The sequence below is a fragment of the Egretta garzetta genome, unplaced genomic scaffold (genome assembly GCF_000687185.1).
Source record: "Egretta garzetta isolate BGI_Z169 unplaced genomic scaffold, ASM68718v1 scaffold85, whole genome shotgun sequence".
Lineage (NCBI taxonomy): Eukaryota > Metazoa > Chordata > Aves > Pelecaniformes > Ardeidae > Egretta > Egretta garzetta.
Window position 1 is genome coordinate 475,319 of NW_009259718.1, and position 20,863 is coordinate 496,181.

The 20,863-nt window shown below is 45.3% G+C and overlaps 2 protein-coding genes across 10 annotated transcripts in view; one reads left to right on the plus strand and one right to left on the minus strand.

The window, feature by feature from the left end:
* Positions 1 to 2,547, plus strand: part of B4GALT3 (beta-1,4-galactosyltransferase 3) — a 14,894-nt gene extending 12,347 nt beyond the window's left edge. Inside the window, exons 6-7 of the mRNA XM_009639081.2 lie at positions 3 to 93; positions 1,085 to 2,547. Of these exons, the coding sequence (XP_009637376.1) occupies positions 3 to 93; positions 1,085 to 1,226 (233 nt within the window). The 3' untranslated portion in view covers positions 1,227 to 2,547. The remainder of the gene's footprint in view (positions 1 to 2; positions 94 to 1,084) is intronic.
* Positions 2,548 to 2,800: 253 nt separating this feature from the next.
* B4GALT4 (beta-1,4-galactosyltransferase 4) overlaps positions 2,801 to 20,863 on the minus strand; it is a 34,325-nt gene continuing 16,262 nt past the window's right edge. For 4 of the 9 annotated variants that reach the window (XM_009639082.2, XM_035894499.1, XM_035894498.1 and 1 more), the window contains 5 exons: positions 15,068 to 15,300; positions 12,373 to 12,560; positions 6,560 to 6,682; positions 3,928 to 4,032; positions 2,804 to 3,478 (listed from right to left, as the gene is read on the minus strand). In XM_009639082.2, the coding sequence (XP_009637377.1) occupies positions 3,337 to 3,478; positions 3,928 to 4,032; positions 6,560 to 6,682; positions 12,373 to 12,560; positions 15,068 to 15,300 (791 nt within the window). In that variant the 3' untranslated portion in view covers positions 2,804 to 3,336. Of the gene's footprint in view, positions 3,479 to 3,927; positions 4,033 to 5,142; positions 5,287 to 6,559; positions 6,683 to 11,976; positions 12,261 to 12,372; positions 12,561 to 15,067; positions 15,301 to 19,914; positions 20,848 to 20,863 lie in introns of those variants that run through there. The other 5 variants (XM_035894503.1, XM_035894502.1, XM_035894500.1 and 2 more) reach the window with 5 other exon arrangements.

Below are 20,863 nucleotides of genomic sequence, written 5' to 3' on the forward strand. Positions count from 1 at the left end.
AGGAATGAAAATAGTCCGGACATCACCTTACCTTGGACGCTACAAAGTGATGGACTACAATGAAGAGACAGAGACACAGGAGCCTTGGAGAAGGTAACGGTTCTGGGGTGGGGGCAGTTAGGAGGCTACTCTTTGCCTTGTAGCAGGCTGACTGTTACCATCATCTTCCTCAGAACAGGAACTAAGTATACCTAATGTTGCTGCTTGTTTTTCTGCTTTAATGGGGCTAAAGGCAGCTGCCAGTCAGTTTCAACTGAATCATTCTGCTCCTGTCTGCATGTGAAGGGCTTCTCCTAGTTTCCTACTTTTTTCCCTATTGTTAAGGAGATGTGCTAGCTAGGAAGCTAACACGTATCAGACTTAAGAATCAAATTATTCAGGGAATAAAACTTGGAGAAAGAACCAAAACCTGCCTGCCTTGTAAATAGGGAGTTCAGTTTGAAAAGGCACTTTGTTACAACTTACCTATAATAAAAACTTGCTCTTCAAGCTGTGTGGATTTATGGTGTGCTGTTAAAACAGTGGAAAGCATCATTCTAGTTTGAAGACAAGAGGCAGGTGCTATGAGAGACCTTGGCAAAGGCCCAGTTCTACATAAAAGAGCTGGAGGAAGGTGTTGGGTCAAGTGTGGTGGAGGCTTCTTGTAGCGACAGTGCAGACTTCCCTCTATCATCTCAAAACTCAGGTTTCCATAACAACCCTGTTTTAAAGCCTACCTATGGCAGCCTGCATACACCGTTGCTGCGAGCCTCTGCTGCATTCACAGGTCTCTGAGCTGCTGCCAGTTTCTTGAGTTTTTTTGCAGACTGTAGTTGCCACCTCACTGGTCTCCCTGTTTGATTAGGTTCCAGTCCAAATCATCATCCTTGTTTAGAATACTCAATGTGAACTTTTAAGCTGTTTAGTCTTTTGAAATGCCTTCTCTCTCTAGTCTGTGTTGTGTGAGAAAAATGTTCTTGGGGTTTTTCTGCTAGCAGCTTTCATCTGCTGAGCCCTTGCCCCCTCTGGAGGTCTGTTTCTTCTGCAGCTTCAGCTGCAAACATCACCTTTGTTCTTCTAACTGCAGGTATTCTTCCTTCTTCAGGCCTACTTCCCGACACAACACCAGAAAAACATGGAAGGATGATGGAATGAATTCGTTAGAGTTCAAGCTCCTTTCCCGGACAAAGCATCCCCTTTATACCAACATCACTGTGGACATTGGATATGTTCCCCCATTTTCTTAAGAGAATGAAACAAAAGCAGAGTTTGGGCTCAGCATGCATATGGGCATTCTGCCTCTACCTCCTTGTGTGGTGTGGAGTTAGCAACACCGGAGGTGAATCCTTTTGTCTTTTCATGCCTTTTGCTTTTCTTCTGACTGTTTAAGATTTAGAAGAAAAGGCTTCAGGAATAGGGTATGATAGCTAATAAACAGGCTCTGGCTTACTCTAAAAATTGTCAAAGCACTATAAAACTAACTGCTGAGCCAGACCTGCCCTCAGGCCTTAGGGATCATGGTCTCTTTCACAGTAAGCTGACCCAAGTTTTCTGGAACCATTGTTCTGTAGGTGGATAGCTCTGTCCTGCTTTGTACTTAAGCGTTAACTGGGATGCAAGCCATTGAGGCAGGCAGGCCTCCAAAGTGCTGCCTTTTGAGAAAGTGTTGAAGCCAGTTACAGTTCTGTAAATATCTTTTGTGAATTTGAGTAAAATAAATTCAGCTAGTGTTTGGGTTAAGATTTTTCTAGAATATGTAATAAGAGTGTAATAAAGGAGAAAGCTGCCCTGATACCAGACAAAACCAGAGCTTAAGTCCTTGTTTTCTTCTGACCTGATCCATCAGTGTTTAAATGGTTTTTACTGTAGCTGTAAGTAATTCAGGCTGAAGGGGACCCGAGCCTGTCACCTGCTCTAACCTCCTGCTCAATCTAGTATTTCAGCTGTTGCTCAAACATTAATTATCTTTCAAGGTTGATCTGTCTTAAACATAAAATACTTTGGAGAAGTGATATACTAGAGGAAAAACTAAGTCAATGAAACATGTCAACAGTAGAGCTGTGACCCTGGCAGGAATGACATTAAAAACAGGAATGCATTTGTGCTTACCTGACTGTGAGACTGACACAGTCTGCCCAAGACCTTCCCCTTTCTGTAATCTTCCTTTCTCCAGGAAGTCAGGCAGTAGCACTGCTGACCATGTCCAATTACTTTCCAAGCATGACAACAGGGTATTTTTTCTTAGTGCTTGTAGATACTGAAATTCCCTGTTCACTGAAAAACTGCATCTATCCCATTACCACCTAAGAATTCATTAACTTCTCTACAGTTAGAATAATGCATCAACCAGCTAGAGAACAACCCCAGAAGTTGCTTTTTGTCTTGTACTTCTAAAGATATTGTGTCCTAAAAGAAACTCCCCAGACCCTGGCTTTGCATCTCCCTGCAAGGGATGCATATCCAACAAGCAGGTGTAAGGGCAGTTAGTTAGGTATAATGCAGCAAGAAAAGCAAGATGCTCTAATCAAGACTTTTGCAGAAAGCCTGCAGCACACTGGAACAATTAATTAACCACAGACTTTCACCAATCTTCCAGAACAAGAATCATAAATAATAATGGCCTGGGTACATATACAAATATGCATTCTGCTAACAGTGTAGCCCAAATCACTAAGAAAACATGGACAGCAATTTCTTTCCATCTGACATAGTTGGCTACTGCATTTCCTTCCACAACTCAGACTTTCGTTTTGCCACAGGACACATCAGCAGTCCCATGCCAGGGCAAGCTGAGCTAATGAAGGACAAGAGAAGCCTTTTAAATTCAATGGAATGTATTTATTGAGAGATTTTTTAACATCTCCTCACCAATTGCCATTATTGCCCTTCCCTCACACACAAGCAGTTTTTCCTCAGGCTGGAAAAAATTGGCTTTTCTTGGCAAGGGTGTAGTTGGTGAAGAATTTTTGTGCTTTTAATAAGAAAAGACTGGCCTGTTCCTCTTGAAGTTATAGCAGTGTTGGCAGTGCTAGGCTGCCTTCCCCCTACAACAAATAAGAAGTTTAAGAATATTTGCAAGAACAGAATTTTTTTCAGGAGACTTGGTTCAAGTCCTTCCACCGGACCAGCCCAAGCAAGGACACTTTTGCACGATGTCCCAGCAGGAAGCACACAGAACAGGATGACCTGTCCCCTGGTCAGTCCCTAGCTCCAATCCTCACAAAAGGAAATTTTCAACCAATCAATTAGACACTGTGAAGAAAAACTCTTTCAAGCAGAGTGGCAGGAGACATCTGTTGTAACAGCGACCACAAATCAATCTGTTGCCATTTCCTATAACCTGTGTGGTGTTCACCCTTAGGAGATCTTCGGCTCTGTGCCAAAATCCACTGTGATGTTGATGTATAAAGGGTTATGTTCCACCGAGAGCAGTTTATATGAACAAGAGTTCAGCCCATCTGTTTTCCACGTTCTAGATACCTGACGTAGAAGCTTCATCCTGAGGACAAAGAGGAGAAAATCTTCACTGACATGCACAGGGGAAGAGTTTTGAGCTCTTTCCCACTACTAGTAAACTCAGAGGCAGAGCTACAGCCATTCTGTACCTACTGGGAATATAAAGGGGTGCTTTTCCTGTCCTCAGCATGGACAATCAGACATGGGGAAGCAAGTCCTTTGGTTTAATCTCTGAAATCATATGCTCAAATAATATCCATGTAACTAACTTTGGAAGGTTCTAAGGAACATCACCCACTTGATTCTAGGCAGATCTCACAAACAGAACAACTGCTGCCAGCTGTGAACGGTGCTGTCATAGGGGTGTCCCCCAGCACCTCTGTGTACCTCAAAATGCCCATTTGGCCTACAGCAAAGAACTTGGGCCCCCTAGTGCCTGGCTCCTAGCCACATACGAAGACAATGCAAGGTGGAACACTGCTCTTGACTCACCTCTCTCTATTCTCCTCATTACCCTGGTCTCGTTTGTGGAAGATCATTGTGTACCTGGCTACATCAGCAGACGGCCTCACCACTCTCATCTTCTGCATCTCAACCCTGGAAGAAACAACAGTGCCATGAGCAAGACATCACCTGTAAAAACAAGCTCTTAAGGAAAAAAAACCCCCAACATTGAGAGACTTCATCTCTTGTAGATGCCATCAAAGCAATCACAGAGAACTGCAGGAACTGCATCTTCATCTCCTTCCACAACGCATTTTGCTAGAGAAATGAGGGTTTGGAGTTGTGCTTCTGGAGAACAGGTCCAGCAGGGTAACAGATCCCCCTTCTTTTGAACTTGAAGCAGGTAGCTACTACAGTAGACATCATTTAGAGCTTTAAGCACACATTATACAACAGAGGACATTTAAAGTAATATTGTCTGGTCTAGTTTGTACTGCCCTGTGTTAAAACCAGAAGGTCTGCACTAAGATTCCACACGTTCCGCAACAAGTTGAGATAAACTCCCGCAATAAAGCCCCTCCACTTAAAAAAAAAAAAAATAATATTTTCTTTTTTAACAGTTGTCAGACAGCTGCAAAATTTTTATTTGTTGACATGAAGATGACTTTCTGAGAACAGTGCCAGAAACACTGAGCCCCACACGTGGACTTAAGTGGCTGACATCAGGCATCTGATTGGAGCTTTTGGCCTTCAACACCTGTGGAGCACAACAGTTTTGCTCTGTCAGCAGAAAGGGTTAACTTCACAACAACAGAATTAAGGAATAGTCCAGGTCTTTCCTAGTCACATCAGCAGCCGAAAGAGCAATAGGAAGCCAAGAATTGAAGAAACTGAGCCCCTACAGCTTTCCAATGACTGTTTGTAGCAGTATATTATGAAACAAATACAACAAATGGTCTGAAAAGCCTCTTTGTGATGCACACCTTGGGAAGGAGCCCAAAAGAGACCATCACATTTAGTGTAGAGGCCAAGCAGTAGGACCCAAGAGCTCTCCAGCCCAGAGTTCTTGAGGATCCCAAAGGGGATGCTGCCATCTGCTGTCTTTGCACAGGAAGGCTGCAAGGATCTCTCCATACAACCCATTGAGTCAGCAAGCTTCCCATTACCCACCCCCTGTAGACTCCATGACCAGCCCAGTCCAAGATCTACCCAAGAGGAAAGGCATGAGCTAAGTCCCCTTGCAGCATGCACTCTGGGTCATACCATGGGGTTTCCACACCAAGGTGACAACAGCTGCACAGTTATGAGGTGACATGCACAAGCATCACTTGATTCCAACCACTTCGAAACATCAGGGAGACCCTCAGTAAATCCTGCTGATCTGTTGCACTGCTGGCTCTCAGCTGCCTGCAGGAACATTTGAAAGAACACCACCAACACCCTTGTTCGCTCATTAACTGTGACACTTCTTAGAAAGCCGGGGAGGAAGATGGTACCAAGCCATCCCCTACCACTATAAAAGCCAGCTCCCAAGAGGTCACAGAGAAGAAACTGCTGTGTCTAGTTAGGGGTAGAGATAAAAAGACAAAGTCGTGATTAAGAAGGGATAGAAATCCATGTCACCAGTAGACCTTTTAGATTTCTTGAGATACACCTCACTGATCTGCTGAACTGACACAGAAAAAAACCCTTTCATTTGAAGTTCCTTACTTCAACACACTTGATTTCACCAGTGTAATTAATTAATATCACCAAGGGTATGGATTTTATGTCCCCCAAATGTTTGTTTGCATATTTAAGCAATTGAAAAGGATAAACATTTAAGAATGAGAGAGTATACCCAAGTTACAAATTGACAGGCTCTGCCAGCAGAGCTTGCAGGGCTGCGGGGTTTTTTGGTGGTGTTTTCTTTCTTTCCATCACTTACAGCAATGTAGGATTAGAGGTTTCCTCCTAGGCAAAAGGTAAAAGATCAATACGAAAGTTTTGTCGATTTCTTTGTCCCACTAAACCTCTCAAACTAACAAGTTTCTCCTACTTCGACAGGCATGTCTGCAAAACTAGTTTTAGCAAGAGCAAAGAGCATATGCATGCAGTCTTTCTAGAATTCAAGTTGTTCGCTATCTTAACTATCATCAACACCACCCACATACAAACTAAGCCCTGCTTGGAGTAAATCATGGTAGTCAATGAATGCAAAAAACCCAGTCCCACCAAACCCAACACACCCCCACACTCTTGCGAAGTATTGGAACTGAATACATTTGTGTCTCTCTGGCAAATCACACTCCAGACTTCAATCTTATTGCTTCTGTTATACCAATTTCAAGTGAGAATACAAATACTGTGTGGCCAAGACAAAACCAAAACCAACCAAACAAAAAACCAAACACACAGGCTAAAAAAAATCCCAACCAAACCCCACACCCAACCAACAATGCTGTCAGGAGTAGGACCAGGTCTCAGGCACACCTAACCTTTTCAGAGAGGAAACCATTCACAGAACTGCATCTCACACTCCAAATCCCCGCTGCAATACTGCTGTGAATTGAAGGCTCCTGTGGCATTCCACTTTTGGAGGCTAGGTGTGAAGTCACACCGATTATTTTTTATTTTTTAAATCAATGCCTCCCCCTCTCACATCCATTTCCCTATAGCCTTTTATTTATTCATTTGTTACCTGATTCGAAGGTCGTCATCTTCTCCACCCCAACCCCAGTAGTTGTTAGAGAATCCATTCACCTTGGAAAACTGATCTCTTGTTAGGGCAGTTACTCCTCCAAAATATCCCTGGTACCGTAACCTGGAAGTACACAAGAAGAGAGAATGAAGAATTAAAAGCCAAGATCTACCAACAATGAAAATATCACCCTGAAACTCTGGATCCAGACCTGTCTTCCATGGAGTTAAGGGTGCCCAAACCCCACGAGGCAGGTCTTGTTCTCCTCCTCTTTTCACAAAAAGGTGGTGATTTGCTTTAGGCTAGAACTCTCCAACTGAGAGAACGTAGCCACCTTCAGTAGCTTCTCTCTCTCTTCACACGACTCCCCTTGCCAGCCAAAAAGGCACTTCACCTCAAGGACTCCGATGAGTTGAAAAAGAACAAGGCTACGCACTAATATAGCAGAAGCTTTGCAATAATGATAGCAAACCATCGACTATCTTGGGGCTGAATCTGAAAAACTTGGAACGAAATCAGATCACGGCAAGGGGGCACGTGCTATGGGATATTGCAGGACCAATTCCAAGGTAAGGTACAGTGCAAGTTACTTAGTAACCTAATGTAATGGAGCTCAGGTCTCAAAGAGATTAATTTCTAACTTCTCCTGGAAACCACCTACTTTAAAATGGTATTTACATACCATGTTGATTTATCTTATACCATTTTGCTAATTGCTTTTTATGATGCCCTCCCCTTTCTTGGCTCTTAAGGTAAGCACCTACAACACAGTCTCTACTGCATTGCCCCTGCCAACTTCAGAGGTGATGCGCACATGGCTGCAGACTGCATTAGATGTAGGGGAATCTAAACAGATGAACAAATTGCCAGCTCTAGAAAGTACCCATTATGGCAACTTACAAGCCAGACAAGCAAAGGTGCAAGGCTTATTATTATTTCTGGTTTACCATGAATCCAATTTAAAAGCACAAAAAAAACCCCCCAACCCCAAAACCACCACACACAACCTCCCCCACAGACTATTTTTCCAGGCTGATTTTTGCTCCTGTCATAGCATTGCAGGAGAATTGTGGAGGTTGGAAGGGGCCTCTGGAGATCAGCCAGCCCAACCCCTCTGCTCAGAGTAGGGTCTGCTAGAGCAAGCTGCTGAGGACCATTTCCATTCAGGTTCTAAGCGTCTCCAGGGGTAGAGACTCCACAGCCTCTCTGGGCAGCCTGTTCTGGTATTTGACCACCCTCACAGTACGTTTAAATGGAATTCCCTGTATTTCCATTTGTGCCCATTGCCTCTTGCCTTTCACTTGGAAAGGTCTGACTCCACCTTCTTTACTCCCTTCCATCAGGTATGTGCACACATTGACAAGATCCTCATCTGCCTTTTCTGCCCCAGGCTGAACAGTCCCAGCACCATCAGCCTCTCTTCATGTGTCAGATGCTGCAATCCTTTAATCATCTTCATGGCTCTTCTCTGGACTCGCTCCAGTATATGTCCATGTTTTTATTGTGCTGGGGAACCCAGAACTGCACACAGCACTCCTGGTATCGTCTCAACAGTGCTGAGTAGAAGGCAACAGTCACCTGCTGACAATACCCCTCCTAATGCAGCCCAAGATGCTACTGACCTTTGTCATGAGGGCACACTGCTGGCCCAGATCCTTTTCTGTGAAGCGGCATTCCAGACAGTTGGCCTCCAGCACCTACTGGTGCATGGAGTTGCTCTTCTCCAGGTGCAGGACTCTGCATTTCCCTTTGCTGAACTTCTTTAGATTCCTGTTGGCCACATTCTCCATTCTGACAAGGTCCCCATTACATCAACCACCCCTCCCAAGATTTTGATCTTCTGAACACTTGCTGAGGGTGCAGTCCGCCCTATCACCCAGGGATATTAATAAGGATATTAACCAGTACTAGCCCCAATATCAAACTCTGGAGTAAACCACAAGTGACTGGCCTCCAGCCAGACTTTGCTCCAGTGATCAGAACACTTTGAGCCCAGCAGTTCTGCCAGTTTTCAGTCCATCTCACTGTCCATACTTCGTCACTTTGTCAATGGGGATGTTAGGAGAGACAGTGTTGAAAGCCGCCTTAAGATAAACATTATCTGCTAACTCCTCCCTCACCCACCAAGCATCAAATCAGAGAAGGCTATCAGGTTGGTCAGGCATGACTTGTGAACAGATTTGCTTCATCACCTTCTCAGGGCTTAAAAGCTGAGGTTGACCAGCCTGTAGCTCCTCAAATCCTCCTTCTTGCCTGTCTGGAAGACAGAAGTGGCATTTGTTTTCTTCCAGTGCTCAGGAACCTCCCCCAGTCATCACGACCTTTCAAAGATAACAGAATGGCCTCGCAATGACAGCAACCAGTTCCCTTAGCACTTAGGGATACATCCCATCAGGTCACATGGTTTTATGGTGTATGCCAAGTTTGTTTGAGTATTCCTTAACTGGATCCTCCTCCACCAAGGGTAAGTCTTCCTATGTCCAGACTTTTCCACTGGTATCAGAAACCTGGGAATCCTGAAGGCAAATCTTGCCAGTAAGCACCAAGGCAGAGAGGGCATTGAGTATCCTGGCCTTTTTCTTGTCCTTTGTCACCAGGTCCCCTGCCACACAGCAGGTACACATTTTCCCTACTCTTCCCAGCACCTGATGCACCTGTAGCCCTTCACATTGCCCTTCATGTTGCTTGTGAGATTCAGCTCCAGAGTGGCTTTGGTTTTCCTAACCCCATCCCTGCATGTTTAGATGGCATCTTGTGTGTCCTTGCAAGTCACCTGACTCTGCTTCCGCTTCTTTCATGCTTCTTTTTTCTGTTCCAAGTTTTTTCAGGAGCTCCTTGCTCATCCATGCAGGCTTCCATCCAACTTGGCTTGACTTCCTGCAGAGAGGAATGGACCATTCTTGAGCATGGAGGCAGCAAACCCTGAAGATCTACCAGCTCTCCTGAACCCCTTTTCTCTCCACGGTCATTTCCCAAGTGAGTCTTCCAAGCAGATCCCTGAATGGGAAGTACAGGGTTGTGATCCTGCTATTTGCCTCATTCCTTCCTTGTTCCCAGCTTTCACATTCCTGACCAGTTCTTCCTTCTTTCTAAGTATAAAGTTCAGTAGAACACCTCCCTTTATCAGCTCTGATCACTTGTGTCAGGAAGTCATCATCAATTCACTTCAGAAATCTCCTGGATTACTTCTGCCCTGTTCTGTTGCCCTTCCAGCAGGTACCAGGATGATTAACGTCTCCCATGAGGACTGGGGCCCGTATACATGAAGCTTCTTCCAGTTCTCTGAAAAAAGCTTCAACTGTCATTTGCTGGGACTGTGATATACTTCCCAAAAAGACAATGTTATCTATATAAACATACAAAAAAGGATTGTTCTAGGCAGATGCAGTCTCTCATGTGCTCTACCTGTGGTTTTTTTCTACCTCTGGAATTTTTACTCTTCCTTGCTCTCCACCCTTTATCTCCTCTCCTAGAGGAGACCCACCACAAGGTAGCAGAAGCCCTACCAAGTTTTAATTATGCATCACCACCTTGAGACTTCTGCTAGGGGTGCTCTAGAGAAATACAGTGAAGAGGTGGAACAGACAGCAAGGAGGTTCCCTAAACAGCAGGGAAGAGCCCTCCCCAACCATGCTTTCAGGCTGCACTGCCAGTCACCAACAGTCCCACATCCCCCCGTTCCAGCAGCCTGGTAGGGTTTGGGAACTGACTGCCCACCCACACGTCCATATATGCACCCCACTGCTTGCTTACACGCCCCATAATTCCCCTACACCACTGGAGAGGCAGGCACTGAGGGAGCCAGAGCTGTAACCAGGACAGTGCTGCCCACTCAACCCTCCTCAGGCAGAGCAGAACTGGCAGGGCCCAGGCATATCTTGGTGACATGGTCTTCAAAAAGGCAGCTCTGTAACAGTGTTCAACCACCTCTTCCCTGAGGACAAGAGAATACCAGCTCCTCTGGGATTTTTAAAAATGGACTGAAGAAACCATACAATAGAAACATTAGGAAAGGTTGTTGTGCTGGTCTCAAGGAAATAGCTATGCTAGGAAAGTTTTTCCCCACCCTTACCTTCGAAGTTTGAATATATAAACCTTTTCCTAAAGCATCTAAACACAAGTTGTAGTTTATATAACTAAACATAGGGTATTTGCTCTCCAGAGAAGCACAGCTGCTAAGATTAGCATAGAGGATATTGCCCTGGAAGAACAAACAAAAAACCCAAGAAACCCACAGAAAATCCACATTCCTGCCCAGCATATTTTGTGTTAATGCAGACCACGAGTACCTTCCCTTTGTTCAATCCCATCTGAGCAACGTGTCTCAGCATGCTCACCTCAACCTACACAAAATACTGAGGTCACCCAAGTGGGATTTCAACCTGTGGTCTCAGCTCAGCTTAGGTATCATTCTTGAGCGCAGGGTCTGAACTCCTTCAGACGTACCCAGGAATTCCCTTGGAAGCAGAGCAATATTATCCCCACTTCACAGATGAGTAAAGAGGCAGTGACACAGAAAAGAAAGCACGAATCCAATTCAAACCACCAGTATCCTGGTGAATACTGGTGCAGGGTATTCACAACACCCAAATGCAGGGTATTCACAACAAAAACATTTTCTCAGTATAAGACTCTTTAAAGCCAAAGCTTAAAGCTGAGCCGTAACTAACAGCTCCTTTCCACAAAGAGGAGAAACCTGAAGAAATTAATAGTTAGAAGACACCTTAGTAAAAGCACAAAAAAAAAAAAATCCATCTGCATGGTTGGTTATGCTAAACACTTGCAGTAACTAAGCACAGGAGGTTACGTAAAGCACCTCAAGCTTTGTGCCGTGTTACTAGCCTGGATTCTACATCCCTGCCAGTTAACCAAAGCAATGTTTCTGTTGCTTTGGTGCACGAACATCCTGTAGCCCTCATCATTCTCTCTGCCTGGTGCAGTGCTCCAAAAACTCGTCACAAGCTTAGTTCATTTGTGCTTGTTCCCCTTTTCACTGAATAATTGGAAAGTTACTACTATTTTGCATAAGAATTTGCACATCCCACCTCTTTCTCATATATTTAACGAAGGAAACCCAGAACTAAAGCAGAGTTTTACTTCAAGGTACTTTTTGAAAACCCACTTCTAATTAATATTTAGGGTGACAGGACGTAAGATGTGACTCTTGAAAAAAACAAAACACATTCAATGAAACCACTCTAGTGATTAAATTCACCAAGCACATGAACCTTTTTTTCTCTCTGAGGCAGACTGAACCTGACTTTTCACTTTAAAATACTTACATTACATGATCAACTTAGGAGACCCATTTAAAAATCAGAGTGATCCTGTATTAGATGCTGTACAGCCAAATAATTAAAGGATAACCTTATCCCTCGGCAAATTCCCACACTTGAGCTCTCACCATCAGAAGTTACCTCTTCAACAGCAAAAGCCAAGTGGCAAGTTTTACCAGCACAACAGCAAGATCACACTGTCAGATCGCAGGACCAGGAGACTGCAAGTGTATTTCTAGCTTTGACAGAAGGTCTTCGCACAACCTCCATGACATTGCTTTCCTCTCAAAATGCCCTTCACCTCACTCCAAAAGCCAGAATGATGACAATGATGATTTGTACAGCTGACCACAGAGGTGACTTCAGAGATGTCTGTACAGTTATCAGAAGGTGCTCCGGACAGGCAGAACATTACTACCAGAAACCTGGTGTCGGAAGGAAGGATAGATACCAGCATACAGCTCCATCAGAAGAGGAACATTATCAGCAACTTGGCATTTCCTAGTTGGTATTCTTTCCATATTCCTGGTTTCCTACCTGTATCCAGTATTGTTCCTGCCAACTACAAGGTGCTTTGGTTGTCTGTCACACATGTAAATGTTAAAGTCATTTTCTGGCACCAGATCCACATCATGGAAAATGAAACAGTCCCAGTTTGCTTCTTTTAGGGCCTCTAGGTATCCTACATTCAGCAGTTTAGCTCGATTAAATTTGGTGCTGCCAGCCTGTGGAAGAGAATGGAAAAAACCTCTGAAGAAGGTGTCAAACCTTTTAAACCAGAACTGCTCCCGGGCGTTTGTTCTAATCACACAGTTTGCAACCGTATTTGTGCATCACAGTCTTTAACAGCAATAACTACACAAAGAGCTACTCCATAACATTAGATGAAGCATCAGAGTGGCCAATGATGGAAAGTGTTTTTTCAGTTTCTACATGTCACAAACCCACACAGCCAGGGTCAGGAGAGCCTACAGTTATCTGGGCACCAGAAGCATGCCTGCTGCATGATGCAATTTCACTGCTGCTGCTGTCCCAGAGTCCCCATCAGGGTACATAACAAGAGATATCAGTAAATACTTTAGAAACTGCTGCTTCATACAACTCTGTCAGTAAGGCTTATGGAAGTTTAAAAAAAAATCCCAAACAAACAACAAAAAACCAAAACCCACACAAACCACAAAAAAAAAAAACCCCACATTACTCCCATACTGATCGGTTTATAGATGTCAGAGCACCTGCCAGATGATTTATGCTTGTCCACTCAGTTTAGAGGATAGCAATGCTTAGAGAGTTCACTGTATTTCCTTAGGACACACAGTAGGTGGCAGAGTGGGAAATAAAAAACAGGTCTCTTCATTTTAAACTGTTTATAACCTAATTATTATGCTGCACAGGGACTCCCCCTAGCACAGAGCTTCACTTTTACTAGTCTTCGTTGATTGCTTTTGCTGTAAGTTAGTGCATCTTCGCTTTTCAAAAATACCATTTTTCCACCTTTGAAGTATACATACATATACACACACCTGGCAGTTCTGTAAGCTTACCATGTCACCATTCACTCTGCAGCAACCGGTGTGCTTATCTCGCTATTTATCTTTTATTCGGCTGTACACGTGTGTCAGCCTGTAGAAGGCTTTCTGAAAAATATAAAAGGCCCATTTCTTCATCTTCCTCCAAAGTAAACTGTGTATTTTAATAGTTAAATCCTGGTTTTAAGTATTTCTTTCCTCAAAAGATACTTAAAACAACTAATGACATCACAAAGGGAGAGTGAAAATGGATTTGCCATAGAAGAGCTTTGTTAGACCCACTTTCCGGTCTTTGGGTGTGTCTGTCTACATGGAAAGACTAAGCAAAAGCTTCCAATCTTCCAAGTAAAAACTCTGATAGAACAAGTCCAGACTCTACGTTGCTGCTCACATCAGACAAAACTTTCATACAACTGTATTACTTTTTGCTAACTTGACAACAGCCATTCTCCACCTCATGTATCTCAATAAATAAAGAATATATGCCCATTCTCTCAATGATTTATTGCTAATGACTGCTTGCTAGCTGGCATAAGCCATTATATGTACAATTACAGTACATACTAACGCAGAAAAAAAGCCTCAGTGTTTCCACTCTACTGGCCATGCGACTCTGAACAATGAAAGAACAGTCTATTCCAACTGAAAGTGTATATCCTGCCATTACTTCTGTTGCTGTTCTGTTGTGCCACTGAGCAAAAGTGTACAAGCTTTCACCTAGAATGCACTGCCTCATACTGGTTAATTGACTCTAACCTCTTTAAACAGAAGGGATTGCCACTGAGCAAAAGTGTAAAAGCTTTCACCTAGAATGCACTGCCTCATACTGATTAATTGACTCTAACCTCTTTAAACAGAAGGGATGAGAAACTATATTATCACCTTTTTCTCCTGCTGTCTGAAAAATCTGCTTAGAGTCAAAGCAGAACATGTAAGTGATAGCAAAAGAAAGCTAACACAATAAAAGACCAAGAAAAAGACAACATATTACAAAAGAGAATCTATACTGCCTTTAGCTCGTGTGACCAGAACATAAACACCTTAGATGAAAGACAATGTGGCACAAGTCCGTATGCTCAAATTTTAGCTGCTGACTCAGCAGAGCTAGAAAGAAGGCAAATAAAGAAAATAGATCTTTTAGGAACCAAATGCTCTGCCGTGATTACTTCTTCCCTCAGCCCTTGCCAGGCAAGTAAAGCATCTAGAAGCAGTAGCTGGGGTGTTTAGTTTGAGACAGCAGAACTAAACACAACCACACAGCTTACTAAGCATGACAGCCAGCAAGCAGATGGGAGAGAAGAGCTAGATAAAAACTGAGGTCTTCAATCCAAACAACTTGAAATTTAAAGACAGAAAACATGTCAGCCTAGTTACTTATGTGTATACTGCAAGAGGAGAGAGTTGCATTAGTAATGCAAAAGATGTTTACCCTGAATGCTAAGTCAGAAATAGTAAGTTACTTAGACTGAGAAATGGACACCAGTTAAAGACACTTAATACTTCCCAGCCTTGCTAACAGCAGCCGAGATCCTGTAGTGCTACCAGCAGAGGCTGTGTGCACCACTGCGTCCCTCAACAAGTATTCGAAGGAGGCTTGGAGGGCTGATGTTAAGAGAGCAGAGGCGGCAGCAGCATGCCTCTCCTCGAACTGCAAAGCACTGACATCATCCCCACCCAGACACATCTCTGCACAGTTGCCTCACCTGGTGGATAACATAGATGCCATAGTCCAGCTGCTGCCTCTGTAGGAAGGGGTGGAGGTGCTCCAGGAGGTACAGCAGATGCTTCTCTCGATTGCGGTGTGGGATGAGGATGGCCACATGCTGCAATGCTGAGCACTCTGTAGGGTGATACCGGCCCTTGGCTACCTGAGGGTTCTCCTTTTGAACTTCTTCAAGTGTGAGAGATGCTTTGAAGGAGAGTTTGCTGGCACCTCCTGTAGGAGAAGCACAAGAAGCTTTCCCAAGCCATTTCTGGTTGTGGCTAGTGCAGTCACCTAACAACACACTCTGTAACCATCAAAAGAAACCCAGGTTCAAGCCACAATTGGTTTCCCTGCCTTTCCAAGAGAATAGTGCTACGAGGACATTACACAGGCAGTGGAAGGAGAGGGCATCAATCATTTAGTTGCTTAAACTGATTATAGAGTAATGATGATACAGAAGTATTAAAAAAAAATAAAATCAAGATAAGTTCCACCCTACTACAGGAGAATTGGCCAGAAATGGCTGCCCGGGCAAAGCAAAAGAGAGGGAAATGGAAAGAGATGTAGGACTGCAGCTGTGAGAAGTCATCTCTACTTGATGAACAAAAGCATCGAAGGCTTAATGAAGGCTATAGATTTGTAAGATAAAATGTACCCAAGGCTCTCTGTAGCCAAATGAAATTTCCATCACCCCTCTGGACTCAGCAAACCCATGAAAGAGAACAATGCAGGCAACTGTGACAGCTACAGCCACAGTGCACTTACTTAAGCAAATACATCCTGGGGGCAGGGGTGGACGTGTGCAGCTTGACAGCAGCTTTTTGGACTACATCAGGGATGAGGGAAGAATCCAGCTTCCCAAACAAATCCCTAATCAGGTTCACAAAAAGGTAGAAGACAATGACGTGGTACTGCAAAGCAGAAGTCAGGTGCTGCTAGCAAATCCAAGACCAAAAAAAAAGGACTAAAAAACGGCCCAACCAAGGAAACAGTCACCTATTTGAACCTTCACCCTAAGTAGTGCGAACCCCAACACAGCTGTGAAGTCCTTCAATTGTCAAGATAGACAGAAGTACATCTAATAATGAAAAGGCAAAAATTTGAGGGAAGATCAAAATACTTGAGGCTGAGATAAAGATAGTTTAATGAAAAAAAGCAAAAGCTGTGTGCACAGGCAAGGCAAAAAGAGAAATTCATTCACTATTTCATAGAATCATTCAGGTTGGAAGAGACCTTTAAGATCATCAAGTCCAATCACTAACCTAACACTGACAAGGCTACCACCAAACCCTAAGCACCTCGTTTGCCCATCTTTTAAATACCCCCAGCGATGGGGACTGAATCACTTCCCTGGGCAGCCCGTTCCAATGCTTTGCAACCCTTTCAGTGAAGAAATTTTTCCTAATATCCAATCTAAACCTCCCCAGGAGCAACCTGAGGCTATTTCCTCTCATCCTATCACTTGTTACTTGGGGAGAAGAGACCAACACCCACCTCACTACAGCCTCCTGTCAGGCAGTTGTAGAGGGTGATAAGGTCTCCCCTCTGCCTCCTCTTCTCCAGGCTAAACAACCCCAATTCCCTCAGCCACTCCTCATAGGACTTGTGCTCCAGACCCCTCACCAGCTTTGTTGCCCTTCTTTGGACATGCTCCAGCACCTCAGTGAACCTTCTTGTAGTGAGGGGCCCAAAACTGAACACAGTATTTGAATTGCAGCCTCACCAGTGCCGAGTACAGGGGGACAATCTTCTCCTTAGTGCTGCTGGCCACACTATTTCTGATACAAGCCGGTATGCCATTGGCCTTCTGGGCCACCTGGGCACATTGCTGGCTCATATTCAACCAGCACCCCCAGGTCCTTGTCCGCCATGCAGCTCTCCACCCACTCTTCCCCAAGCCTGTAGCGTTGCATGGGGTTGTTGTGACCCAAGCATGGAACCCAGCACTCGGCCTTGTTGAACCTCATACAATTGGCCTTGACCCATTCATCCAGCCTCTCCAGATCCCTCTGTAGAGCCTTCCTACCCTCAAGCAGATCGGCACTCCCATCCCCTTTGGTGTCATCTGCAAACTTACTGAGGGTGCACTCAATCCCCTCATCCAGATCATCGATAAAGACATTAAACAGAACTGTCCCCAATACTGAGCCCTGGGGAACACCACTTGTGACCGGCCACCAACTGGATTTAACTTCATTCACCACATCTCTTTGGGTCCAGCCATCCAGCCAGTTTTCTACCCAGAGTACAACCGTCCAAGCCATGAGCAGCCAGTTTCTCCAGGAGAACACTGTGGGAAGCTGTGTCAAAGGCTTTGCTAAAGTCCAGGTAGACAACATCCACAGCCTTTCCCTCATTCACTAAGTGGATCACCTTGCCATACAAGGAAATCAGGTTGGTCAAGCAGGACCTGCCTTTCATAAACCCATGTTGACTGGACCTGATCACCTGATTATCCTGTACTTGCCACATTGTGGCACTCAAGATGATCTGTCCATAACCCTGGCACCGACATCAGACAGAGAGGCCTGTAGTTCCTCAGATCCTCCTTCCAGCCCTTCTTGTAGACAGACATTGCATTTGTGAACCTCCAGTCCGCTGGGACCTCCTCAGTTTTTCAGGACTTTTGATAAATGATGGGAAGTGGCTTGGCAAGCACTTCTGCCAGCTCCCTCAGTACCCTGGGGTAGCAGGTCACTAACCATTTCCCCTTGGCTTATGGGGGCTTCACTCTGCTCCCTGTCCCTGTCTTCCAGCTCAGGGGGCTGGGTACCCCAAGAACAACTGGTCTTACTATTGAAGACTGAAGGAAAGAAGGCATTAAGTAGCTCAGCTGTTTCATCATCCTTTGTCGCTATGTTTCCCCCCACATCCATTAAAGGATGGAGATTCTCCTTGGCCCTCCCCTTTTGTTGCTAATGTATTTACAGAAACATTTTTTATTGCCTTTTACAGCAGTAGCCATATTAGGTTCTAGTTGGGCTTTGGCCCTTCTAGTTTTCTCCCTGCATAACCTCATGACATCTGTGTAGTCCTCCTGAGTTGCCTGCCCCTTATTCCAAAGGTCATTAACTCTCCTTTTTTCCTGAGTTCCAGACAAAGCTCTCTGTTCAGCCAAGCTGGTCTTCTTCCCTGCTGGCTTGTCTTTTGGCACATGGGGACAGACTGCTCCTGTGCCCTTCAGATTTCCTTCTTGAAGAATGTCCAGCCTTCCTGGACTCCTTTGCCCTTCAAGACTGCCTCCCAAGGGACTCTGTCAACCAATCTCCTAAACAAGCCAAAGTCTGCCCTCCCTAAGTCCAAGGTAGCAGTTCTGCTGACCCCCTCCTTGCTTCTCCAAGAACCAAAAACTGTCATTTCATCATCACCATGCCCAAGACAGCCTCCAACCGTGACATCACCCACCAGTCCTTCCCTGTTCACAAACAACAGGCCCAACGGGCACCTTCCCTAGTTGGCTCACTCACCAGCTGTGTCAGGGAATTGTCTTCCACATGCTCCAGGAACCTCTTAGACTGTTTCCTCTCTGCTGTATTGTATTTCCAGCAGGCATCTGGTAAGCTGAAGTCCTCCACGAGAACAAGGGCTAGTGATCGTGAGACTTCTCCCAGCTGCTTATAGAATATTTCCTCTGTCTCTTCGTCCCGCTTAGGTGGTCTATAACAGACTCCCAGCAGGATATCTGCTTTCTTGGCCTTTCCCCTGATTCTTACATATAAACACTTGACCCTATTGTCACCATCATCAAGCTCTAGACAGTCAAAACACTTCCTAACACACAGCGTTACCCCACCGCCTCTCCTCCTTTGCCTATCCCTTCCAATGACTTTATAGCCATGCATTGCATCGCTCCAGTTGCATGAGTCATTCCACCATGTTTCCATGATAGCCCGTCTACTCTTTCTGTTGGCTTTTCTCTCCTATAATAGGTATGGATCCTTGCTATCGGTCGCGATAATATCGTGAGATGCTGTAATCTGAGGAGGAGACAAAGGGGAAACCTGGCCGTTTTCAGCTGTTGTTGGCAGAGGTACTTCCCACAGCACTGCTGCGTGGAAGTGCCCTGGCCCCTGCTTTCAGCCACAGTGCCAGATAAGTGACACTTCTGAGAACAAATAAACGTAAAAAGAGAAGTCAACATGAAAATGAAAGGGTTGTCAAGCATTGGCACTGGCTGCCTAGGGAAATGGTTAGGTTCCCACCCCAGAGGTATTTAAAAGACGGGCAGATGGGGTGCTTAGGGCCATGGTTTGGTGGTGGGATGGCAGGGTTAGGTTAATGGTTGGACTCTGATCTTAAAGGTCTTTTCCAACCTAAATGATTCTATGATTCTCAGGCACTTCCGTGGTTTCTAATGCACTCATAACCCTTGCATCTTTGCTGCTGCATGGATCTCCATCCCCTACCTCCACTGAGCTGGCAGACCAAAGGACCTCATTAGCACACTGTCCCTCAAACATTGGTGTGTCACCCCCAGGCTTATCTCTAGCAAACCTGGTTTTATCCCTTTCCCCCTTCAAATCTAGTTCAAAGCTCTTTCAATGAGCCCTGCTAACTCCCGTGCAAAGATCCTTTTCCCCCCTTTGAGACAGATGTACCCCATCTGTCAGCTGGTGTCACACAGACCCACCCACAATCAAAACCCACAACATTCTGCCCATGACACCAGGCTCAGAGCCAGGTATCAATCTGCTGGCTCTTCCTGTGTCTTTCCTCATCATTCACTGCAACTAGAAGGATAAAGAACACTGCTTTTGCTACTGATCCCTTAACCAGTCAACCCAAGGCCCTATAGTCTCTCTTCATTGCCCTCAGACTTCTAGTTGCAAATTCATCACAGCCTACTTGAAAAATAAACAATGGATAGTAATCCAAGGGCCATACCAGGGTAGGAAGCTTTCTGTTCACATAGGGGTCTGGTCTGCATATTTGGCTTTCTGTTTTCTTCAGAAGGGAGTCTCCTGTGACAATGACCCATCTGTTTTTCTTTATAGAAGTGGTTTTGATGCAGGGCATAGGCCGACTTAACCTCAGCAACATCTCCAAGCTAGATGAACCGTCATCCTCATTATTATTCAGTTCCACTTGCAGAGCCTCATACCTATCATGCAAGGGCACCTGGGAAGGTGGGGCAGTCACAGAGGAGAAGCGCCTGCTGTGCCGGCCAAGAACTTATCACCATTGCCCCTGGTCCCTTAAGTGACTGTGTTCAGCCAGGTGGAGAGAGGACAGGGAACCCTCTGTATCGTGCCTCCTGTCTGCCTGTTGGGTGTGTCTCAGGGAAGGTAGGGTGTGATTCCAGTCATCTCTCTCTCTCTCCACCCCCCAATACTCCTCAACCCACTCACCTCCTCCCAGGGCTCTGTCGCTAAGTGGAGGAGTCCCTCTCCCTGGGCGCAGGTCCCACACGTGTGCTCACTGCTGCTGTCCCATACTGGCATAAGAGCAGGGCACAGCCTGCAGCCTGGCACCTGGGTGGCAGCACTTTCCCACCGGAGCTGTCTGGGAAGCTGCGCCAATTGTGGTGGGTGCAGAGCTTAGAGAGCCATGGCTTTCTGCCGGGCAGATGCCATCACTCCCTGGTTGAGCTGGCAGACCTTCAGCACCCTTCCTGCACACCCTCCCATAGGAGCTGCCCCACAAACTGCCGCGCCATGCCCTGTTTGTGGCGCTCCTCAGGGGCTTCTTTTATACATGTGGGGGCTTGGCTGCCATTGCTCCTGGCCCCACCCAGGTCTCATCAGCCGCTGTCCCATGAACTGTGGGCTCCTGGCAGGGCTCTCTGCTCCCCACG